At 41.5% G+C, this 19,078-nt stretch overlaps 1 protein-coding gene across 3 annotated transcripts in view; it reads left to right on the top strand.

Moving 5' to 3' along the window:
- The window catches only part of AKAP10 (A-kinase anchoring protein 10), a 76,765-nt gene that overhangs the window by 10,372 nt on the left and 47,315 nt on the right, over nucleotides 1–19,078 (top strand). For 2 of the 3 annotated variants that reach the window (XM_024241523.3, XM_054536297.2), the window contains exons 3-4: nucleotides 4,678–4,860; nucleotides 9,109–9,666. In XM_024241523.3, the coding sequence (XP_024097291.1) occupies nucleotides 4,678–4,860; nucleotides 9,109–9,666 (741 nt within the window). The remainder of the gene's footprint in view (nucleotides 1–4,677; nucleotides 4,861–9,108; nucleotides 9,667–19,078) is intronic. The other variant, XM_024241524.3, reaches the window with a different exon arrangement.

Genomic DNA, 19,078 nt, shown 5'->3' with positions numbered 1-19,078 from the left:
CTCCTGACCTCAAGTGATCCACTCGCCTTGGCCTCCCAAAGTCCTGGGATTACAGGCATGAGCCACCACGCCCAGCCATAAGTCGGCTTTTACTGAACCTTGTGTGTATTGGCTATCCTAGTGATTACAGTGAACCAGTGCCCTTCTTATTAATCACACATTTAATTGTTCCCTAAAAATGATTAGTTCACTCTATTTAGTAAGACAAAAAATGAAGAATACTCTTAACTGAGCAGTCTGTTAACTGTAGGAAAGCACTGACACTTGTAAGGCTTAGTTTTCTGTCATTTATCCAGAAGTATGGTTGATTACAGTTTTTGCTTTTTTATTTGGATGAACAACCTTAATTTAAAATATATTTTGTTTATTTTTTTGTTGGGATCGATACATTGTCCTTGTTTATAGATTAGAGCATGCTTTTTGAAGATGCTGTATTATTCACTGATTTTATTTGTCCAGTGTACAGAGATTGAAGTGGGAAAATTATAATGGAAATTGTTTCCATAGTCATTACATATTAATTTCATCAATTTATTTCCATAAAATCTGTAGATTGCTACTTATTTAGATTTTTCTTTCAAATGTTTTTATGTTGTATTGCTTGCATTGAGTATTTATTCTATATGCTCAATTTGCTGGAGAAGAAGACTAATTATAACTTAGGCAAGTTGTAAAATTAGGGAAAAAAATAAGGTACCTTATAGCCTAGTTTATTTATTTCTTATGTAAAGCCAGTTGGATTCCACATTAGTTCAAACTGCCTTCTTTGAGCAAAATTTGATTGGCAGTGATAAAGGCTTAAAGCCCTTCTCAAGCAGAGACCTGTAAAGACTAGATCTGACTGTAGTAGAAGGAAGGAACTTAGATGTTTCAGGCAGTGAGAACACCAGTCTTCCACTCTAAACTTTGCCACTAACAGTATGACCTTGGGAAGTTGTAACTTTCTTCAGATTCTTCATTTGTTGAATAGGGGGATTGGCCTAGCTAATTTCTAAATCTCTACTGGGCTAAAAAATTCTGTGCTTATACTCTGATTATGATAGTACATAATCTGTGCTTAACATTCACTGACTTAACCTTAGGATAATACAGAAGCAGTACAAGAAATAGCCCCTCAAGACGTTTGCAGTCTGGTTAGAAAGACAAACTTATACACAGAACAGTAGCAAATAAACCAAAATAATAATAGCTGCCATTTATAGAACACTTCTTCTGTTCTGGGCATTAGACAAAAACTGACTATAACAGTGAACAAAAAAGACTTAGGTCCTGCCCTCATTGAACTTACAGATTAGCAGGGGAGAGGAACATTAATCAAGTAATTCCACAGATGGCTTAGCCTAGATTGGTAGTGGTGGAAGTAAAGAGATCTGAATGGACTTGAAAAAAAATTAGGGGGCAAAATGGATAGAAGTTTATTATTGATTAAATATGAGGTGTGAGAGAGAGGGATATTTAAGATTGATACCTACCTTCTGGCTTGCCTAACAGAACCAAACCAGGAAATTATATGTTCAGTTTTGTGATGTTGAGTGGGAGGTGCTTTTGAGTCATTCATTTATATATGTTACATATGTTATTTTATATGCACAGTAATTTTAAGGCCTGAGTTTTAAACCAAAGGTTAGAGAGTGATTTTTTAGAGTCTAGCAAACCTAAGTTGAAATCCTGCCTGTTGAAAAGGCTGTTTACTAGCTCATTAACCTAGGGCAAAGTATTCAACTTGTTTTCATTTTTGTCTTCATCTCTAAAATGAGGAAAATATGGTCTTACAAGATTGTCCTGAGAGATAGATGAAATAATATCCAAAAAAAAAAGGTACATAGAGAAACTCACATAGTGCCTGGTATATAGTAGGTCCTCCATTGGTAGCTGTCATTATCTAGTTTTAACATAGCCTTCAGTTTGTTGAGTTAGTCAAACTACGTGAAGCATTGCAAGGAGTTCAGAGGAATTTGTGATCAACAAATGATTTCTGAAGTTTAGGGAAGACTTCATGGAAATGACACTTACCTTGTATAAAAGTTGAAGAATAAGAAAGATTTGAATGAGAGATTCTTTCTCTTTTCTCCCTACCAGCCCAGCTTCTTATTTGAGGATATATTGCGCAGAGGGGCCTTTGGACAAGTAGGGGGAGATTTTTACAGAAAGATTGAGTTGAAGGTATAGAAGGCTGTAAAGACCAGAAAAGAGAATTGAGACAGAGGAAGCAGGAAGCCACTATAGGTTTTTGAGCAAGATATTGATGCTGTGAGTATGGTGTTTATGAAAGGTTAGTCTGGAAGAGATTTGCAGGATGGAGACCCCAGAAGTTTTTTTGTTATAATACAGAAAGACTTGCACTGAGGGTGTGGTGTTAAAAATAAACAGGTAAGTAAATGTTTAAACATCTTGAAGGAAAAGTCAACAAATCTTAGCAAGTAAACGGATACAGTGAAAAAGAATGGAACCGAGATTTTGAGTTTTGGAGACTGGTGGGTTAAACAGACAGGGAAATTGAGAGGAGAATCAGACGATGATGTTTTAAGTTGATATTTAGACAGATTGTGCTTGAGATGGTAAAGTCAATGTGGGTGGGAATGCCTAGTAGCGAGTAATCAGTGATACAAGACCAAAGCCCAGGTCAAAGACAAGTCACAGATACAGATGAGGGATTTTTCATCTGCTCCGCAGAGGTGTACCCCAGGAGCTGTTGCAAAGAGTCCATGTGGAGGGTGTGAGTAAGATGTTCCCCTTGAATTTGCCAGAATTACTTTTTTTTTTTTTTTTTTTCTGAGACAGATTCTTGCTCTGTTGCCCAGGCTGGAGGGCAGTGGGGAGATCGCGCGGCTCACTGCAACCTCTGCCTCTCGGGTTCGAGCGATTCTCCTGCCTCAGCCTCCCAAGTAGCTGGGATTACAGGCTCACGCCACCACGCTCAGCTAATTTTTTTTGTATTTTTAGTAGAGATGGGGTTTCACCATGTTGGCCAGGCTGGTCTCGAACTCCTGGCCTCGTGATCTGCCCGCCTCAGCCTCCAAAAGTTCTGGGATTACAGGCGTGAACCACCACACCCGGTCCCTTGTTAAGTTTATTTTGGTGGGAAGCAAAGGAGGTTTCAGCTTTAAAAAAGTTTGAAAATTATTGCTCTGGTAATAATTAAAGATTTGAGAGTAAATATGCTTTCTAGCAGAAAGAATAAAAGAAGAACAGATAGCCTCAAGAAGGGGAGCCAAAGAAGCAGGCTATATCTGACACACTGGGTGTTGATAAATGGGTATTAAAAGAATGAGAGGAATGAGCAGATAGAAGAGGAAATTAGGAGAGTATAATACCATGGAAACCAAGAAAGATAGACTATCAGGAAGGAGTGGTAAAAATAAGTTACTAGTTCTAAGAGAGATGTTAAGAGGGACCAGGGAAAGCCTTGTACAAGAGAGATGTTAAGAGGGACCAGGGAAAGCCTTGTACAAATGAGTTAGTAGCATTTTACATTATATACATCTAATTAAGAAACAATGCGAGAGTCTCACCATTCCTATAGACTCTTACTTGTACTTGTCTGAACACGAAAACGCTTTTGTTTATAAATAAGCTAAAAATTATTTTGCTCCAGTTTCTCATGAAAATAAAAATAAACCTTTTAACATTGATAAAATAGTTTAAAGACAGTCACTCTTCATTTTGTAATTCCCACAACTATTATTGAATGACTGAAATTATCTTTATTCTGAAGCCAAAAGGGTGATACTGATATTTCTTCAGACTACTAAAAATATATTTTATGAATTTTTAGTGTGCTTTATCTTTTTTTTTTTTTTGAGATGGAGTTTCACTTCCGTTGCTCAGGCTGGAGGGCAGTGGTGCAATCTCAGCTCACTGCAACCTTCGCCTCCCAGGTTCAAAAAGTTCTCCTGCCTCGGCCTCCCAAGTAGCTGGGATTAAAGGCACCTGCCCCCCACACCCAGCTAATTTTTTGTATTTTTACTAGAGACAGGGTTTCACCATGTTGGTCAGGCTGGTCTTGAACTCCTGACCTCAGGTGATCCACCCGCCTCGGTCTCCCAAAGTACTGCGATTACAGGCATGAACCACCACGCCTGGCCTGAGGAATATTTTTCTAGGTTTCCCCCCACCCCAAGCATTTATTTATTCTGCAATTTCAGTTTTGTTCCTAAAGCAAGCAAGGTTTAAGGATTTAAAAATAATCCGTATTTTAGAATGCTTTCTGGCTTTGTTACTTTTTATCCACAGTAGAAGTTCTCAGAGAAAGATCTCCCTCTTTTAATTTAACTTTTTGGCACAGTATTTTGAGAATTATAAATAATATTGAATGTTTTCTGGCCGGGTGTGGTGGCTCATGCCTGTAATCCTGGCTACTTGGGAGGCTGGGGCAGGAGAATCACTTGAACATGGGAGGCAGAGGTTGCAGTGCGCCGAGGTCATGCCACTGCACTCCAGCCTGGGTGACAGAGCAAGACTCTGTCTGGAAAAAAAATAAATAAATAAGAGTGTTTTCTTTCCTATTTTCCACCACTTGATTAAGTTACTTTTCCTCTTAGGTATTTTTTGCTGAGTATGCTGACTTAAGAGTAATGTTACAAAATTTAATTTTTAAAGTTCTCTGCAAGCCCCCTTATGAGAGTTTTAGGCTATCAAATTGTGTTTAATTCTTAACAATTTTTTGAAAAATTATAGCTTCAATATCCGTACATTCCCCACAAAAAAGCACTAAAAATCATGCCTTGCTGGAGGCTGCAGGACCAAGTCATGTTGCAATCAATGCCATTTCTGCCAACATGGACTCCTTTTCAAGTAGCAGGACAGCCACACTTAAGAAGCAGCCAAGCCACATGGAGGCCGCTCATTTTGGTGACCTGGGTAAGTAACTATCATTTTTTATTAACTTGTAATAGAAGGATTTGAGTACAATATGTGAAACTTCTGTAATAGGATACAGAACTATGTAATTGGAAAGTGCTTTGGAAAAAATGTATTTAAAATAACAGCTACAAGTATAATGGGTAGCTGTGTTGTGTTCCTGTAAATATAGAATATAAAGCATGCCCAGTAGAAAAACAAGCATTTCCAGAAGAAATATATCTGACCACTAAATATAAATATATGAAAAAGATGTCTCACTTCATTACTGAGGGAAGTGCAAATTAAAATAATCAGTTAATGTTCCCCTAACGCATTAGCATATATTTAAAGTTTGACAATTTGAATGTCAGTGAAGATGCAGGGAAATACTCCTCCTATTTAGTGATAATATAATCTGGTGAAGACTCTTTGGAAAGCAATTTGGAAATCAGTATAAAATATGCATGTCATTTAGGACACTCTTTCTAAGACCTAGCCCTCAGATACGCTCATTCATATGCGCAGGTGTGTGTGTGTGTGTGTGTGTGTGTGTGTGTGTGTATATGTATGTATGTTTAAGGCTATTCATTATAGTATTGTTTGTGATAGCAAAAAATTATGGACAACATATAAATATCTGTTATAGGGAAATAACCAAATTGTGGTATACGCATGCTCTGGAGTATAATATAGCCATTTGTTTCTATTTATTTTTTTTTTGAGACAGGGTCTTACTCTGTTGCCCAGGCTGGAGTGCAGTGGTACAATCATGGTTCACTGCAGCCTTCACCTCCTGGGCGCAAGCCATTCTCTTGCCTCAGCCTCTAGAGTTACTGGGACTGCAGGCATGTGTCACCACACCCAGATAATTTTTTAATTTTTTGTAGAGACGGGGTCTCACTATGTTGCCCAGGCTGGTCTCAAACTCCTGGCCTCAAGCAATTCTCCCACGTAGGCCTCCCAAAGTGCTGGGATTACAGACATGAACCACCACACCTGGTTCAGTGTAGCCATTTAGAAATCTAAAAAAGACGTGGGAAAATGTCTAAGACATGTTTAAAAGTGAGAAAAGCAAGTCACAGTATGCAGGTAAAATCCGTTATATTAAAATAAGTTCGTTCAAAACTAAAACATATGCAGGAGACCTTTATTTTGTCAGTATTTGTTACCTAAATTTCTGCACTTAGAAAATCGCATGTCATGTTGTCATAAGTTGAAAAAAAGATCCATGAACCAATAGACTTCTAATAAAATCAGTCCTTCTTTTGACATCTCTCTCTACTTTTGTGTATATTCAAACCAGAGTGTCAATGTGTTTGTGGGTCACACTTAGCAATAATACATAGCAAACAAAATGCATATAGCTCAGAGAGTAAAATTGTAAGTTTTGCTAGATCACTCATAAATTGCTGATGAGAATTTTAAATGGTGCAGACACTCTGGAAAACAGGCAGTTTCTTTCTTTCTTTTTTTTTTTTTTTTCTTTTTGAGACAGGGTCTCACTCTGTTGTGCAGGCTGGAGTACAGTGGTGTGATTACAACTCACTGCAGCCTCAACCTCCTCAGGTTCAGGTGATCCTCCCTCCTCAGTCTCCTGAGTAGCTGGGACTATAGGCATGCACCACCACGCCTGGCTAATTTTTGTATTTTTATTTTTTTGTAGAGACGGGGTTTCGCCGTATTTCCCAGGCTGGTCTCTAACTCCTGGACTCAAGCGATCCACTCGTGTAGGCCTCCCAAAATGCTGGGATTACGGGCGTGAGCTACTGTGCCCGGCCTAGGCAGTTTGTTTGTTTGTTTGTTTGTTTATTTATTTGTAGACGGAGTCTCACAGGCTGGAGTGAAGTGGCCCAATTTTTGGCTCACTGCAACCGCCGCCTCCCGCGTTCAAGCTATTCTCCTGCCTCAGCCTCCTGAGTAGCTGAGATGACAGGTGCCTGCCATCATGCCTGGCTGATTTTTGTATTTTTAGTAGAGATGGGGTTTCACCATGTTGGTCAGGCTGGTTTTGAACTCCTGACCTCAGGTGATCAGCCCACCTCGGCCTCCCAAAGTGCTGGGATTACAGGCATGAGCCATCATGCTTGGCTGGTGGTTTCTTATGAGGTGAAACATGCAATTACCATATGACCTAGCAGTTGCACTCTGTATTTATCCCAGAGAAATGAAAACTTACCTTCCTATAAAAACCTGTGCACAAATGTTCATAGCAGCTTAATATCGAAAAACTGGATGTTCTTCAGCAGGTGAATGAACCGGTTCATTCATACCATGGAATACCATTCAGCAATAAAAAGGAACAAACTGTTGATACATTTAACCACTTGGATGAATATCAAGGGAATTATGCTGTCAGACAAAAGCCAATCCCTAAAGACTACATATAGTATGATTCCATTTGGATACTATTCTTGAAATAGAGAAATTAGAGAAATGAAAAGATTAGCGTTTGCCAGATGTTAGAGACAGGGAGGTGAGAGGGGTAAGTGGGTGTAGTTATAAAAGTGCAACATGAGGGATCTTTGTGACGTTGAAGTTGTATCTTGGCAGTGGATGCAGAAATCTCGATGTGATAAAATTACAAAGAACTAAAAACAAGAATGAGTACAGGTAAAACTGGGGAAATCTGAATAAGTTACAGTGTTGTATCACTGTCAGTATCTTAGAGTGATATTGTACTATAGCTTTGCAAGATGTTACCATGGGAGAAACTAAAGTGTACAAGGGATCTCTAGGTATTATTATTTTTTTAGAGATGGGGTTTCACTATGTTGCCCAGGCCGGTCTTGAACTCCTGGGCTCAAGTGATCCGCCCGCCCCAACCTCCCAAAGTACTGGAATTACAGACGTGAGCGACCATGCCTGGCCCTTTCAGTATTGTATCTTACAGCTTCATGTGAATGTAGCATTATCTCATAGAATTTAATTAAAAGAAATTGTAAACCTCACAGAAGATTAGAATTTCCTCAAGTTTGTGATGTTGACAAAGATGAACTAGTTGACACAGTAAGACTGAGGATGATGACACGACGTGCTTCAAAAAAATGATTTGAATATCAATGGATTAAGAAGAGCTCTTTTGACAAATTGATGAAACCCTCTGTCAGTTTTATAAGAATGCCCATCTTTATGATCATGCTATGAAAGCCAATTTTAAAAAAAATTTTTTGTTTTTCCTAACAATTAGCTTGTGGTTATAATTATAATTTAAATTTAGTTAAATATAAGATAAATGATTTTTTATTAAGTTTAGTTTCATTTTTCAAGGTACGATCTCAAAGCTACTCTTTAACCTACTATGAATGAATAATGCTGAGTTCGTAACATCTTTGTAGATATATCCACAGTTTTCCCTCAGAATAAGTGCCTACAAGTGGAATTACTGGATTGAAAATCATGCAGTTTGCTAAGACTTTGCTATCTGTTCCTGAATGCTCCTCCAAAAAGGTTTTGCCAGTTTACATCCTCATGACCAGCGAATGAGAGTGTTGCCTATTTTCCTGTGCCCTTGTTACTGCTTAATAATTTTTGAAAAAAATCTGACAGGCAAAAATGCATTTTATGTTAATTTGCTTTTCTGGGATTTTTTAATGAGGTTCAGTATAGTTTTTAATATTTTTATTGGCCCCTTTGGAACTAGTATCATAAGTTTTTTTTCTTAAGAATTTATGTGGTCTGGGCTGGGCGTGGTGGCTCATGCCTGCAATCCCAGCACTTTGGGAGGCCAAGGTGGGTGGATTGCCGAAGGTCAGGAGTTTGAGACCATCCTGACCAACATGGTGAAACCCGATCTCTACTAAAAGTACAGAAACTAGCTCGGCGTGGTGGCAGGTGCCTGCAATCCCAGCTACTTAGGAGGCTTGAGTCAAGAGAATCGCTTGAACCCAGGAGGCGGAGGTTGCATTGAGCCGAGATCGTGCCATTGCTCTCCAGCCTAGGCAACAAGAGTGAAAAGAGTCTCAAAAAAAAAAAAAAAAAAAAAAAAAAAAAAAAAAGAATTTACGTGGTCTGAATTGCCATTAAAAGAGATATGAGAATTATTGAGTAACAAAGAACTTTTTAATAATTTAGGCAAGTTTTGGACGATTGTACTTTGTTTAGAAACCAAAAGCATAGTATTTGTAGTTTTTTTATTTATTTTAGTTGGTAGGAAGTAAACTTTATTCAAGGTCTCTGGTACCAGTTATTGCTAAAAGTGATCGACTAATCTGTCAATCTGAAATTATTTGTTGCTGAACTGCTAATTCTTTTGCTTCTGTCTTTTAGGCAGATCTTGTCTGGACTACCAGACTCAAGAGACCAAATCAAGCCTTTCTAAGACCCTTGAACAAGTCTTGCACGACACTGTTGTCCTCCCTTACTTCATTCAATTCATGGAACTTCGGCGAATGGAGCATTTGGTAAAATTTTGGTTAGAGGCTGAAAGTTTTCATTCCACAACTTGGTCACGAATAAGAGCACACAGTCTAAACACAGTGAAGCAGAGCTCACTGGCTGAGCCTGTCTCTCCATCTAAAAAGCATGAAACCACAGCATCTTTTTTAACTGATTCTCTTGACAAGAGATTGGAAGATTCCAGCTCAGCACAGTTGTTTATGACTCATTCAGAAGGAATTGACCTGAATAATAGAACTAACAGCACTCAGAATCACTTGCTGCTTTCCCAGGAATGTGACAGTGCCCATTCTCTCCATCTTGAAATGGCCAGAGCAGGAACTCATCAAGTTTCCATGGAAACACAAGAATCTTCCTCTACACTTACAGTAGCCAGTAGAAATAGCCCCGCTTCTCCACTAAAAGAATTGTCAGGAAAACTAATGAAAAGTGAGTATGTGATTTTCTTGTGTGTACGTATGTGTCTCACTTTCTTTTTTTAATTCACTAAGCAGAACTTCAGATGAGGAATAAAATGATTGGAATCTTTTTTTTCTCTAACTACTTGTAAATTTGGGAGAATTTGGAGAGCATAGTAGAGTCAGATCAGTGTATGGAAAAGGAGCAGGAGGGATATCTGGAGTGACTGGACCGTCTAAGAAGTGTGTTATCGGAATTAGTAAATGAAGAAGGGTCAAATGTTCTACTTTTCCCCTCCACTGATTTTGACATCAAACCATCATCCACATAGCCTTATTTCCCCCCTCAGTCTTAATTTTATTAATATTTTACTGCACTTTGCAGATAACATTTTTAAAAATTTTTTAAAAATTGCCAATAAATGACATTTATTAAGTTCAGTGCTTAGTGTATATTTGGATTTTATTTATTAGTCACAAGACCTTTATGCAGGTAGCAGGCATGATTATCTTTTTTTTTTTTTTTTTTTTTTTTTGAGACGGAATCTTGCTCTGTTGCCCAGGCTGGAGTGCAATGGCGCGATCTCGGCTCACTGCAACCTCCGGGTTCACGCCATTCTCCTGCTTCAGCCTCCCAAATAGCTGGGACTACAGGCGCCTGCCACCACACCCGGCTAATTTTTTTGTATTTTTAGTAGAGATGGGGTTTCACCATGTTCGCCAGGATGGTCTCGATCTCCTGACATTGTGATCCGCCTGCCTCGGCCTCCCAAAGTGCTGGGATTACAGGCGTGAGCCACCGCGCCCGGCCTGATTATCTTATTTACACATGAGAAAACCAGGGCTTAGAAAGGTTAGGTAACTTCCTCTAGATTGTACAGTAAATGTGGACCTAGAAGCATTTTGACAAGAGCACCTGTTTTTTTTTCTTCTCTATTAGTTTAGAAATTATATACTCTTAAATTATCACCTGGGATTTTGATTAGACAGCCTTCATGTTCTTCTTTTTCATCTTAAATGTTCTTTGTGTCTTAAAGGGCTAAGTGATTTCTTCAGATCTTTTAGTTCACTCATTCTCAGTGAACTAAAATGAGGTCTAATCTGCTACTGAATCAAGTTTTCAGCATGTTATTTCCTTCCTTCTTCCCTCCCTCCTTCCTTCCCTCAACCAGGCTCCCGAGGAGCTGGGATTACAGGCGCCCGCCACCACACCTGGCTAATTTTTATATTTTAGTAGAGACGGGGTTTCACCATGTTGGTCAGGCTGATCTTGAACTCCTGACCTCAAGTGACCCACCTGCCTCGGCCTCCCAAAGTGCTGGGATTACAGGCATGAGTCACCACACCTGACCTCATGTTATTTTCATCACAAAGTTACTGTAAGCTGGGAGAAGTGGCACACACTTGTACTCCCAGCTACTCAGGAAGCTTAAGGTGAGAAGATTGCTTGAGCCCAGGAGTTTTGAGACCAGTCTGGGCAACACAGCAAGACCCCAGCTCAAAGAAAGAAAAAAAGTTATTGAATTTTTTATTTCTGTGGATCATTTTTTGTAGTTTCTTATTCCTTTCACCCTTCATTCCCACTTTTGATCCCATCTTTTATTTCTTTAGTTTTATTAAATGTATATTTGTCTGATAATTCTACTATCTACAGTTTTTGTGGACCTGACTCAGCATTTCTTTGTTTCCTCGGATTCAGACTCTTGGTGGCTTGTGATTTTAGTGATTTTTGGCCGTGAACATGTTTCTTGGACTTTTGTCTGTGGGAATTCTCTATGTACTCTGTATAAATTATTTCAGGTGTTTTGCATTGTCTTTTGCCGTGCACTTGGGGCCTGCGTTACTACCCTTCTGGTACCACTTAAAACTGAATTTTTGTCTTGGGTGCTCGTACTAATCCTGTATGAGTACAGGTTTGTACTTATTGTAGAAATATGATGGTGTTTGATTATGGGGTATTGTCCCAGATGGTGCTGGAGTATTAGTATGCTCTCTGTTAAACTTAATGTGTTGTCCCTGTAAAACTCCAAAATTCTGAATTCCAGAATACTACTGGCCCCAAATGTTTAAGATAAGGGAACTGCCTGTATTTGTTTCTGCCTCCCACTATTTTCCTTAGTTTAACACAAACTCACCTTTTTAAAAAACATTTTGAGAGAATTCAGTATTGGGAAGAGTTTCTAACCTGTTTCTGGAAATGGAAGTCCAAAGTCTGTTTCTGTAATTGTTTTTTTTTTTTGAGATGGAGTCTCACTCTGTCACCCAGGCTGGAGTGCAGTGGCATACTCTCAGTTCACTGCAACCTCCACCTCCCGGGTTCAAGCGATTCTCTTGCCTCAGCCCCCTGAGTAGCTGGGATTACAGGTGCCCACCACCATGCCTGGCTGATTTTTGTATTTTTAGAAGAGACGGGGTTTCGCCATGTTGGCCAGGCTGGTCTTGAACTCCTGACTTCGTGGTCTGCCCACCTCGGCCTCCCAAAGTGCTAGGATTATGTTTCTGTAATTGTAATACATTTATTGTTTTTAGAAACTGTCTTTGCTTTGGTGGTAATTTTCAATAAAAATAGAAATAGCAGTGGAGTTATTAAAAGAGCATTAGTTACATTTTTCCCTTTTTAATTATCTTCAAATATTATATATAGTAAGTTTGACCTTTTTAAAATGTATACTTGTATCAGTTTTAACACATACATAGATTCCTGTAACTGTCACCACTATAAGGGTAAAGAACAGTTAGTTCCTTCACCTTTGAAGTCAAACCCCACCTCTATCCCAACACTTGGCAACCACTGATCTTTCTCCGTCTCAATAGCTTTGCTTTTTCTCTTTTTTTTTCTTTTTTTTTTTCTTGAGACAGCGTCTTGCTCTGTCGCCCAAGCTGGAGTGCAGTGAGGCAATCTCGGCTCACTGCAACCTCCACCTCCTGGGTTCAAGCAGTTCTCCTGCCTTAGCCTCCCTAGTAGCTGGGATTATAGGCACGCAGCACCACACCCGGCTAATTTTTTTGTATTTTTAGTAGAAACGGGGTTTCACTATGTTGGCCAGGCTGGTCTCAAACTCTTGACCTCAAGTGATCCACCCGCCTCGGCCTCCCAAAGTGCTGGGATTACAGGCGTGAGCCACTGTACCCGATCAGGACTTTTTTTTTTAATTTACATTCAACTTGTCATTTTTTTCTTGTATGGATTGTGCCTTCAGAGTCATGCCTAAGAGCCCTTTGCCTAAGCAAAGGTCATGAAGATTTTCTCATATGTTTCCTTTTAAAAGTATTGTGGTTGGCCAGGTGCTGTGGCTTATGCCTGTAATCTCAGCACTTTGAGAAGCCAAGGCGGGCAGATTACGAGGTCAGGAGATCGAGACCATCCTGGCTAATGCGGTGAAACCCCATCTCTACTAAAAATACAAGAAAAAAAAATTAGCCGGGCCAGATGGCGGGCGCCTGTAGTCCCAGCTACTCGAGAGGCTGAGGCAGGAGAATGGTGTGAACCCGGGAGGCAGAGCTTGCAGTGAGCTGAGATCGTGCCACTGCACTCCAGCCTGGGTAACACAGCGAGACTCCATCTCCAAAAAAAAAAAAAAAAAAAAGTATTATGGTTTTACACGTTAACATTTAGATATTAGATATATATCTTTTTTGAGTTAATGTCGTATAAGTATGAGGGTTAGTCCAGGTTTTTTGTTTTTTGTTTATTTTTACATATGGATGTCTAGTTGTTCTAATACCATTTGTTGAAAAGACAACCTTTACTCCATTGAATTGCCTTTGTACTTTAGTCATATTTGTCTAGGCCTGTTTTTGGACTCCTTTTTCTGTTTCATGATGTGTGTGTCTATTCCTTCGTTAATACCACATGGTCTTAATTACTATATAGTAAGTCTTAAAATTGGGTAATGCTGGCCTTATAAAATGAATTGGGAAGTTTTTGTTTTTACTCTTATCTCCATTTTCTAGAAGAGGTTGTGGAGAATTGGTGTCATTTCTTCTTTAGATATTTGGTTGAATTGGGAAGTGATGCCATCTGGGCCTAGGGTTTTGTTTTTTGTGTGTGAGACAGAGTCTCACTTCTGTCACCCAGGTTGGAGTGCAGTGGTGAGATCTTGGCTTACTGCAACCTCTGCCTCCCAGGTTCAAGTTATCCTCCCGCCTCAGCCTCCCAAATAGCTGGGATTACAAGCATGTGCCACCATGCCTGACTAATTTTTGTATTTTTAGTGCAGACAGGGTTTCACCATGTTAGCCAAGCTGGTCTCGAACTTGTGACCTCAAGTGATTCGCCCACCTTGGCCTCCCAAAGTGTTAGGATTATAGATGTGAGCCACCGTGCCTGGCAAGGGCCTAGGGTTTTCTTTTTCAGAGTATTTTAAACTATGAATTCAGATTATTTAATAGATACAGGACTATTTAAGTTATCTATTTCTTCTTGAGTGAATTTTTACTGTAGTTTATGGCCTTTGAGTAATTAATTGTATTGAATTGTCAAATTTATGAGCATGTAATTCTTTATAGCATTTCGGGTTTGTAGTGGTATCCCTCTTTTATTCCTGGTATTGGCAATTGTGTCTTGTTTTTCTTTGTCAGATTGTATAGGAATTTATTAGTCTTTTCAAAGAACTAGCTTTTGTTTTGATTTTTCTGTTGTTTTGTTTTCAATTTTATTGATTTTCTGCTCTTTATTACGTCTTTTCTATTATTTCTGCTTGCTTTGGGTTTATTTTACTCTTTTTTTTTTTTCTCCAAGTTGCTTAAAGTAGAAACTTAGATTTCTGGTTTGAGACCTTTCTTTTCTAAGATAAGCATTTAATACTGTAAATTTCCTTCTAACCACTGCTTTAGCTACACCCCCACAAATTCTGGTATTTTGAACTGAGCACAAATGAAATGTTCTAATTTCCCTTGAGTCTTAATTCTTTTACCCATGCAATTATTTAGAAATATGTTATTTAGTTTGCAAGCAATTGGAGACTTTTTTCCTGTTATTTTTCTACCATTTATTTCTCATTTCATTATATTATGGTCAGAGAATATATTTTGAATGATTTCATTTATTAATTTTTAAAAGTAACATTAAAAATTTGTTTTAAATGTGACTATACCACATATAGTGTAAAGAATGTACATTCTGTTTTTGAACAGTTTTCTATAAATGTCAAGTTGATTTAGTTGGTTAATGATGGTGTTCAGTTTTTCTTTATTCTTGCTGATATTTTGTATGCAATTATATTACTTTATTACTCAGAAGAGTGTTGAACTTTCCAACTACAATTTTTTTTTCCAATTTTACTTTCAGTTCTATCTGGTTTTGCTTCATGTATTTGGAGGCTCTGTTGTTAGGTGTGTACACATTTAGGATCATATCTTCTGGGTGAATTGCCTGTTTTATCATTATGTAATTCCCTCTTTATGGTAATTTTCCTTGTTCTAAGATCAGAAATATCTGTTGTCCAATTTATATAGACACTGCAGCTTTCATTTGATTAGTGCTTGCATGGCATATCTTTTTCCATTTTTTTACTTTTGATCTACCTTTATAATTCTATTTAAAGGGGGCTTCTTGTAGGCAGCATATAGTTGGGTCGTGTTATTTATTTATTTATTTATTTATTTGAGACAGAGTTTTGCTCTTGTTGCCCAAGCTGAAGTGCAGTGGTGCAATCCTGGCTCACCGCAACCTCCACCTCCTGGGTTGCAGCGATTCTCCTGCCTCAGCCTCCTGAGTAGCTGGGATTACAGGCATGCGCACCATGCCTGGCTAATTTTTTGTATTTTTAATAGAAACGGGTTTTCACCATGTTAGCCAGGCTGGTCTTGAACTCCTGACCTCAGGTGATCCACCTGCTTTGGCCTCCCAAAGTGCTGGGATTACAGGCCTGAGCCACTGCACCTGGCTGAGTCATGTTATTTTTAATCTTTTCTCACAATACAGGGTTTTTGTTGGTAAATTTAATTATTTTAATATAAATTTTAGTATAATTATTTACATTAAATGTAACTGTTGCACTGGGAATATTTATAATGTGTAAATATAATTATTGGTATTAATATAATTCAATTATATTACTCATAATAATATTAATATCTTTGGATTTAGATTACCATTTTAGTATATGTTTCTTTGTTTCTCCCTCTTTGATTTCCCGTTTTTTGCTTTCTTTTGGATTATTTGAATTTTTCCTTAAATTTATTTATTTTACTTATTTATTTATTTTTTTGAGCGATTCTCCTGCCACAGCTCCCAAGTAGCTGGGACTGCAGGCATGTGCCACTACACCCAGCTAATTTTTTTGTATTTTTAGTAGAGACAGGGTTTCACCATACTGGTCAGGCTGGTCTTGAACTCTTGACCTCAAGTGATTCACCTGCCTCGGCCTCCCAAAGTGCTGGGATTACAGGCGTGAACCACCATGCCCTGCCTTTTTCTAGAATTTATATATTGAGTTCTTGATTGTATCTTTTTATGTAGGCTTTTTAGTGCTTTCTCTAGGAATTACAATATACATACTTTTCACGGTGTACTCACATTTTTTTTTTTTTTCTCTTCTGATTGCTTTTATTGTCTCAGAAATAAGATCAGCAGCTGACAGTACCGGCAGGAAGTGCTGGTTATTTGAGAGAGAGAAAGGTGGGACCTAATTCTGAAATTTGGTCTTTTTTGGCTGCCTGGTCTGCGAACCTCCTTCTTTTTTTTTTTTTAATTTATGAAGTATTTATTGATCATTCTTGGGTGTTTCTCGGAGAGGGGGATATGGCAGGGTCATAGGATAATAGTGGAGAGAAGGTCAGGAGATAAACACATGAACAAAGGTCTCTGGTTTTCCTAGGCAGAGGTCCCTGCAGCCTTCTGCAGTGTTTGTGTCCCTGGGTACTTGAGATTAGGGAGTGGTGATGACTCTTAAAGAGCATGCTGCCTTCAAGCATCTGTTTAACAAAGCACATCTTGCACCGCCCTTAATCCATTTAACCCTGAGTTGACACAGCACATGTTTCAGAGAGCACAGGGCTGGGGGCAAGGCCATAGATCAACAGCATCCCAAGGCAGAAGAATTTCTCCTAGTCAGAACAAAATGGAGTCTCCTATGCCCACCTCTTTCTACACAGACACAGCAACAATCTGATCTCTCCTTCCTTTCCCCACACTTCCCCCTCTTCTTTTCAACAAAACCGCCGTCGTCCTCATGGCCCGCCCCCGATGGTTGCTGTCTCTTCGGAGCTGTTGGGTACACCCCCCGGACAGGGCGGCCGGGCAGAGGCGCTCCTCACCTCCCAGACAGGGCGGCCGGGCAGAGGCGCTCCTCACTTCCCAGACGGGGCGGCCGGGCAGAGGCGCTCCTCACTTCCCAGACGGGGCGGCCGGGCAGAGACGCTCCTCACTTCCTCCCAGACGGGGTGGCGGCCAGGCAGAGGCGCTCCTCACCTCCCAGACAGGGCGGCCGGGCAGAGGCGCTCCTCACTTCCCAGAGGGGGCGGCCAGGCAGAGGCGCTCCTCACCTCCCAGACAGGGCGGCTGGGCAGAGGCGCTCCTCACTTCCCAGACTGGGCGGCCGGGCAGAGGCGCTCCTCACTTCCCAGACGGGGCGCCCGGGCAGAGACGCTCCTCACTTCCTCCCAGACGGGGTGGCGGCCAGGCAGAGGCGCTCCTCACCTCCCAGACAGGGCGGCCGGGCAGAGGCGCTCCTCACTTCCCAGACTGGGCGGCCAGGCAGAGGCACTCCTCACTTCCCAGACTGGGCGACCGGGCAGAGGCGCTCCTCACTTCCCAGACGGGGCGGCCGGGCAGAGGTGCTCCTCACTTCCTCCCAGACGGGGTGGCGGCCGGGCAGAGGCACTCCTCACCTCCCAGACGGGGCGGCCGGGCAGAGGCGCTCCTCACCTCCCAGACGGGGTGGCCAGGCAGAGGCGCTCCTCACTTCCCATATAGGGTGGCGGCCGGGCAGAGGCGCTCCTCACTTCCCAGATGGGACAGCCGGGCAGAGGCGCTCCTCACTTCCTCCCAGACGGGGTGGCGGCCAGGCAGAGGCGCTCCTCACCTCCCAGACGGGGCAGCCAGGCAGAGGTGCTCCTCACTTCCTCCCAGACGGGGTGGCAGCCGGGCAGAGGCGCTCCTCACCTCCCAGAGGGGGCGGCCGGGAAGAGGCGCTCCTCACCTCCCAGACGGGGCGGCCAGGCAGAGGCACTCCTCACCTCTCAGACGGGGCGACCGGGCAGAGGCGCTCCTCACTTCCCAGACGTTGGGCGACTGGGCAGAGGCGCTCCTCACTTCCCAGACGGGGCAGCCGGGCAGAGGCGCTCCTCACATCCCAGACGATGGGCGGCCGGGCAGAGACGTTCCTCACTTCCTATACGGGATGGCGGCCGGGCAGAGGCGCTCCTCACTTCCCAGATGGGGCGGCCGGGCAGAGGGGCTCCTCACATCCCAGACGATGGGCAGCCAGGCAGAGACGCTCCTCACTTCCTAGACGGGGTGGCGGCGGGGCAGAGGCTGTAATCTTAGCACTTTAAGAGGCCAAGGCAGGAGGCTGGTAGGTGGAGGTTGTAGCGAGCCGAGATCACGCCACTGCACTCCAGCCTGAGCACCATTGAGCATTGAGTAAGCGAGACTCCGTCTGCAATCCCAGCACCTCGGGAGGCCGAGGCAGGCAGATCACTCGAGGCCAGGAGCTGGAGACCAGCCCGGTCAACACGGCGAAACCCCGTCTCCACCAAAAATACAAAAACCATTCAGGCGTGGCGGCGTGCGCCTGCAATCCCAGGCACTCGGCAGGCCGAGGCAGGAGAGTCACAGGAGCCCGAGGCAGGGAGGTTGCAGCGAGCCGAGATCACAGCAGTACAGTCCAGCTTCGGCAACAGAGGGAGACCGAAAAAAGGAGAGGGGAGAGGGGAGAGGACTCACATTTAATATTTTATAACTTCAAGTGGAATGTAGAAAACTTAACCACCATAAAAATAGAACTAGGGATGAGGTTAAAAAAGAGAGAGAAAAGAAATGTAATAAAGATTTAATAATACCGTTTTTTTTTCTCTCTCTCTTTTTTTGAGACAGAGTCTCTCTTTCTGTTAACAGGCGGGAGTGCAGTGGCGTGATCTTGGCTCACTGCAACCTCCGCCTCCTGGGTTCAAGTGTTTCTCCTGCCTCAGCCTCCTGAGTAGCTGGGATTACAGGTGTGCGCCACCACGCCCAGCTAATTTTTGTATTTTTAGTAGAGACGGGGTTTCACTATGTTGGCCAGGATGGTCTCGATTTCTTGACCTTGTGATCCGCCCTCCTTGGCCTCCCAAAGTGCTGGGATTACAGGCGTGAGCCACCGCGCCCAGCTAAGTCTTTAAATATTTTTTTGACATTGCACTTTTTCTCTTTTCCTTCTAGGATTTTAGTAACCCAAATGTTAGTTTTGTTATTGTTTGGCAGGTTCCTGAGGCTTTATTTACTTCTTAAAATTTTTTTT

The sequence above is a fragment of the Pongo abelii genome, chromosome 19, assembly GCF_028885655.2.
Source record: "Pongo abelii isolate AG06213 chromosome 19, NHGRI_mPonAbe1-v2.0_pri, whole genome shotgun sequence".
Taxonomy (NCBI): domain Eukaryota; kingdom Metazoa; phylum Chordata; class Mammalia; order Primates; family Hominidae; genus Pongo; species Pongo abelii.
Note: the sequence above shows the minus strand (reverse complement) of the source record. Positions and strands in the feature narration are given on the sequence as shown.